Raw genomic sequence first — 5,812 nt, 5'->3', positions numbered from 1 at the left:
GTACCTGCTGCCTTGGCAACAGCTAATGGGGATCCTTAATAAATACAAAAACATGATATCTGTGTGAGAGTGACTAACAAATCAATGGGGGCCCCTGGAGGTCAGGGCCCCTGGGCACATGCCCTGCGTGCCCGGTCGGTAATTTGGTGATGATAAGGCCATCTACAAAGTTTAGATAGCTGGCTAGCATTACAAATTGATTCGCTAGCATGGGTTAATTGAGTGACTGTCAGTGACTGACAAAAAAAACTGCTGATTCACAACAAAATTTCGAAATGGCACCTTGTGTATTCTACTTCTCAAACTCTCACTGAAAAAAACAAACAACAACAAAACAACAAAAAGTATCCGTATAGGAAGAGGCAGCTCTGGGCCAAGACATTAACCAGCACTGGTAAATCAACCAGAAAGCATCATAAGCACATTAGGATTCGTCACAGTATCATAATCATGTTCTAGGTTGACCAAATTAACAAAATGTTTCTGGTCAGTGACATATCAATTCTTCATGGTGTCATTGATCCAGTCCAGGAAGTCAGGGATGCGCATGTAGATGTAGGTGTTGTTTCTAGTCTTGGTAGACACCACCCCATAGGCCACACCGTTACAGACTAATGGACCACCAGAGTCTCCCTGGAAGTAACACACATAGACCACAATACCGAACAAATGAAAAGGTTGCCTAGTGACTCAGTGAATTCTTCTGCTGCTCTACGTTCACTACATACTTCAGTCTGAGACTGCCATAGTTGAAGTTGTTTGTGGTAACCTCAAAATTAGGAATGTTGTACAAAACAAAGTCATCAGCGATAGTTTGCTTTTTCCTGGTCCTGGGGATCCAAAGGGGTGAACATTTTTGTTTTTGCCTCAGCACTACACACCTGATTCAAATCATCAAAGATGATCAAAGATGATGAGTTGATCATTTGAGACAGCTGTGTAGTGCTAGGGCAAAAACAAAGATGTGCACCCATTTGGTTCCCCAGGACCAGGATTAAGAAACACTGAATTTGAGTATCACAACCAATTCCGAATATTCAAAACACCTCTTTACCCACGTGTGTTTTAGCTCAACCCATCGTTTTCTAGGACCAATCAGAACGATTAGAATGTATTTGCGTTTTAGAAATCATCGGGGAGCTACTCATTGCGGAGTACCTCCCAGAGAACAAATTAACGTCTGTGTGCGTGGCGTAGTGTTTGGCCAAAGCAAGGAGTTTAGGAAGCCAGGCAAATGAAAAGGCACATTTCCCTTGGAATGATTCATGCCCTCAAACCAAAGGGAAATTATAATTTCCTTTCATTCCTCTCATGTTATTTCCCCTTTATCATTACATACTTTCAGACGCCACTTGCCTGAGCAGGTCCATTTAGTCCTGATGAGCAGACCTGATGGTTGTCAGAGCAAAGTTGATTCTCATCCAGTGTCACGTTGAGGTCCTGAAGCACAGGGGAGCCTTGCTTTACATTCCTGGTAGTGTGTCCCCAGCCTGACACCAGACAGTCCTTGGGCACCTCTTCATCTTTTGTCAGCGGGAGGCCAATGGGTCTCACACGGTCGGTGAAAACTGCAATCTCCTCCAGCTTTGAGGCAGAGAGAGAGCAGGTTTGTTGAATGTTACAACTTACATCCTTGGTTCTATAGTCTATTCAGCAAGCCTGGTAGTTAATTTAATGGTGGTTAACTGTTTGTTACCAATCAATTTCATACTTTGACATTGTAGTGACAATGTGCATGCACAATTTCACCTGTGTAGGGAAAAATAAAAACAATATGCCTAGCTTTAGGTCCTAGCTTGGAGTTTTACCTTGAGTAGCATGATATCATTATTATATTCTTCATCATAATTTGGATGTGGAAATGCCTGTTTCACAAGCATTTCCTGACCTTGCTCCTGCTGCACATTGTGGACTCCCAGCTTGACCTTAATGGATCTGTAACATACACACAGACAGAGGCACAACGCAATGGAATATACTGTAGTCTTACACATATCTGCAACTGACCGTAGTGGACTAACACGGACACTGATTGAAAAGGTCATGTCAATCTACTGTATATTCTTGCTTCCCGCTTGGTTCGACATGTGCTCTGACATTTCCCTTACGGAAAAACCACATGAATTTCACGTGATCTTATGGGAAGTTAATGTGACAACATGTAAAGCAACATGTGATAACATGAAACTACACATGTGAAAACACGTGAGCATGTTGTCAAAGATTCCACCTGTACTGCTGCTCCTTCTGTGCACCAGTTCCGGAGGTCTACGTCACCGGCCTCTAGGCGTCACTGAACTGTTTCATTATGCACACCTGATTACAATTCCCCTGATTAGTAATTTTATATATGTGCCCTCTGTTCACCATTGTTTTGTTGGTTATTGTTCCCATGTCTGTTGGTCTGGGAGTACCTGTGCGTTGTTATTTCGGCTTTCGTGCTGCGTGTATTGTGCATTTGTTATGCTCCAAAGGGGACGTTAGAAATACATTGTTAAAATGTGTAAATGCAACGTTAGGAAGAGCTATGTGAAGCATGGGGTAGGATAGCCCTAGGGTAAAAACAGTAAAGATAGTCAGGTGTGAAAAACCTAGAGACATTGAAATGGTACCCTATTAAAATGTTGTTGGTGAGATTGCAAGAAAAATCCAATTGAAAGAGTAGTTTGACCAGCATGCTTTCTAATTCTAGGCATAGCGCTATAAGGTAGTGAGTATCAAGGAGAAACAGTTAAAGCATTTATAGGGCAGATAACGGAGGCCAATGGGCTCCACACATGTTCTATTGGTTTTCCTTCACTAGATAAGCAGACATTATTGACCTCCCATTGCAGTGGGCGGCAGTCATCACAAAGTCTTCTCTCACTAGAAAACCACAACAGCTTCCTGGCTTCAGGTTGTTGGTGACAGCTTTCTCCAGGAGAACCATGTAGGGTCTGCTGTGGGGCACAGCCTCCTTGCCCCCATAGATACGCCCTGCGTGCACTGTGACAACATCAACAATCAGGATCCACTCTCAACCTATAATATCTAAAACATCAAACGTTGTGGATTTTTCTTATTTGATACCACCTTGCATAATACCTGATTGGATTAGCAGTAGTAGACTGCAAAAGTACAAGACCCTGAATCAATGCATACAGTGAGCTCAAACTATTGGGACTGACACATTTTTTTGTTATTTTGGCTCTGGATTTGAAATGATACAATGACTATGAGGTTAAAGTGCAGACTGTCAGCTTTAATTTGAGGGTATTTCCATCTCCACTACCTTTCAAATGTTTGGGGTCACTTAGAAAGTCCTTGTTTTTGAAAGAAAAGCAAATTTTTTCGTTCATTAAAATAAAATAAAATAGATCAGAAATACAGTATAGACATTGTTAATGTTGTAAATGACTATTGTAGCTGGAAATGGCTGATTTTTAATGGAATATCTACATAGGCGTACAGATAGCCATTATCAGCTTCATTAAATAGTACCTGCAAAAAACACCAGTCTCCACCTCAACAGTGAAGAGGTGACTCCAGGATGCTGGCCTTCTAGGCACAGTTCCTCTGTCCAGTGTCTGTTTTGCCCATCTTAATCTTTTCTGCTTATTGGCCAGTCTGAGATAGGGCTTTTTCTTATCAACTCTGTCAGAAGGCCAGCATCCCGGAATCGCCTCTTTGCTGTTCACGTTGAGACTGGTGTTTTGCGGGTAATATTTAATGAAGCTGCCAGTTGAGGACTTGTGAGGCGTCTGTTTCTCAAACTAGACACTCTAATGTACTTGTCCTCTTGCTCAGTTGTGCACTCTTTCTATTCTGGTTAGAGCCAGTTTGCACTGTTCTGTGAAGGGAGTAGTACACAGCGTTGTACCAGATCTTCACTTTCTTGGCAATTTCTCGCATGGAATAGCCTTCATTTCTCAGAACAAGAATAGACTGAGTTTCAGAAGAAAGTTCTTTGTTTCTGGCCATTTTGAGCCTGTAATCTCACCCACAAATGCTGATGCTCCAGATACTCAACTAGTCTAAAGAAGGACAGTTTTCAGCTGTGCTAACATATTTGCAAAAGGGTTTTCTAATGATCAATTAGCCTTTTAGAATTATAAACTTGGATTAGCTAACACAACATGCCATTGGAACACATGAGTGACGGTTGCTGATGATGGGCCTCTGTACGCCTATGAAGATAAAAAATCTTCCATAAAAAATCTGCCGTTTCCAGCTACAATAGTCATTTACAACATTAGCAATGTCTACACTGTTTCTGATCAATTTGATGTTGTTTTAATGGACACAAATTTGCTTTTCTTTCATTAGCAAGGACATTTAAGTGACCCCAAACTTTTGAACGGTAGTGTATATCAGGTGAACAGTATAGAAATTACAGCACTTAAGGGAGAAAAAGTATTGGGACAAATTTACTGTAACTTTACTACTTAAAGTATTTGGTCCCATATGCATAGCACGCAAGTACTACATCAAGCTTGTGACTACACATTTGTTGGAAGCATTTGCTGTTTGTTTTGGTTGTTTCTGATTATTTTGTGCCCAATAGAAATGAATGGTAAATAATGTGTTGTGTCATTTTGGAGTCAATTTTATTGTAAATAAAAATAGAATATGTTTATGCCTCTGTCTCACTCGTCATTATTCACAATTCAGTCAGGATTATCCATAGTCACGGTTGCATCCACATTAATGTGAATGTTTTTAGAAATATTCTACTCTTATTTACAATAAAAGTGACTCCAAAATGACACAATACATTATTTACCATTCATTTCTATTGGTTGTCTATGTAAACAGTGCTGTAAACGGTTCACCCGATATGGATGAAACTACCCTCAAATTAAAGCTGACAGTCTGCATTTTAACCTCCATAGTCATTGTATCATTTCAAATCAAAAGCGCTGGAGTAGAGCCACAACAACAAATGTCCCAATACTTTTGGAGCTCACTATACATGTGCAGTCTAGGTATTTTATTTTTTACCTTGTGTGTAGAAGAGGAGTATCAGGAGCAGGTTCAATGGAATGCCCATAGTGAATGGACTTCAGCTGAGCAATTGAAGCGATTGGAGACCTGTGAGAAATGTCATTCCCTGTCTCCTCTTACACTTCAGCTTTAAATAGGCCTTGAAGGAGACCAGGAACTAATCATCTATGCATATATTTTGAGTGATTGACACTGAGAGTGATGAATGACAGAGCTTAAACCCTTTGTGTGCATGTCATTTATTTGAGGTTGATATATTTGCATGTACTGCCTTCGAAGCACTACAAGCAAGACGCCAATAGTAGTAATGTTGAAACTATAGCTAGGCTAGTTATGGACTGTAGGGGTCTTTCAGAGCATCATGGGACTGAAAGGAAAGAACATAAATGCCTTTGGGTGACATTGAACAAATATCCTGTGATTTATGTTTTGATGGATTTTTATGATGTGAAAGTCGCTTCTTGTGTGTGACCCAAGGCTGACTCGTAATTTAGTCTACTGGTGCATAATTTAGCATAAATCAAGCCATATGGTGGCCTGTGATGCACATACTGTACATCTGTCAAAATGTACAATCTAATGCCTCTCATGTAAAAACAGCAGACAGCCTTGAAGATTCTCATTCCCTGTTCAAGGTCATGGCTCTTATAAATCTCTTTTTCTGCCATCGGACCCCAGGTAACGTTATTTAAACTTAACCACAGTCAAAAGAGTATCGAAATAGGAATTGTTTGGTTTTAGGGTTCATTGTAACCAGTGCTTTGTGATCCGATAGGTTTGTCTGGTATGGGGAAGGCATTAAAGTCCTTTGGGAAGAAAACTAAAGGAT

At 40.5% G+C, this 5,812-nt stretch overlaps 1 protein-coding gene across 1 annotated transcript; it reads right to left on the bottom strand.

The window, feature by feature from the left end:
* Window positions 1-268: 268 nt before the first annotated feature.
* LOC115151806 (duodenase-1-like) lies at window positions 269-5,064 on the bottom strand. The gene is made up of 5 exons (XM_029696047.1): window positions 4,981-5,064; window positions 2,823-2,985; window positions 1,809-1,935; window positions 1,357-1,584; window positions 269-633 (listed from the first exon to the last, which is right to left on the bottom strand). Exons 1-5 carry the CDS (start codon window positions 5,027-5,029, stop codon window positions 499-501), a joined length of 702 nt encoding a protein of 233 aa, XP_029551907.1. The 5' UTR covers window positions 5,030-5,064; the 3' UTR covers window positions 269-498.
* Between the last annotated feature and the right edge of the window lie 748 nt (window positions 5,065-5,812).

This window comes from Salmo trutta, chromosome 17 (assembly GCF_901001165.1).
Source record: "Salmo trutta chromosome 17, fSalTru1.1, whole genome shotgun sequence".
NCBI lineage: Eukaryota > Metazoa > Chordata > Actinopteri > Salmoniformes > Salmonidae > Salmo > Salmo trutta.
Note: the sequence above shows the minus strand (reverse complement) of the source record. Positions and strands in the feature narration are given on the sequence as shown.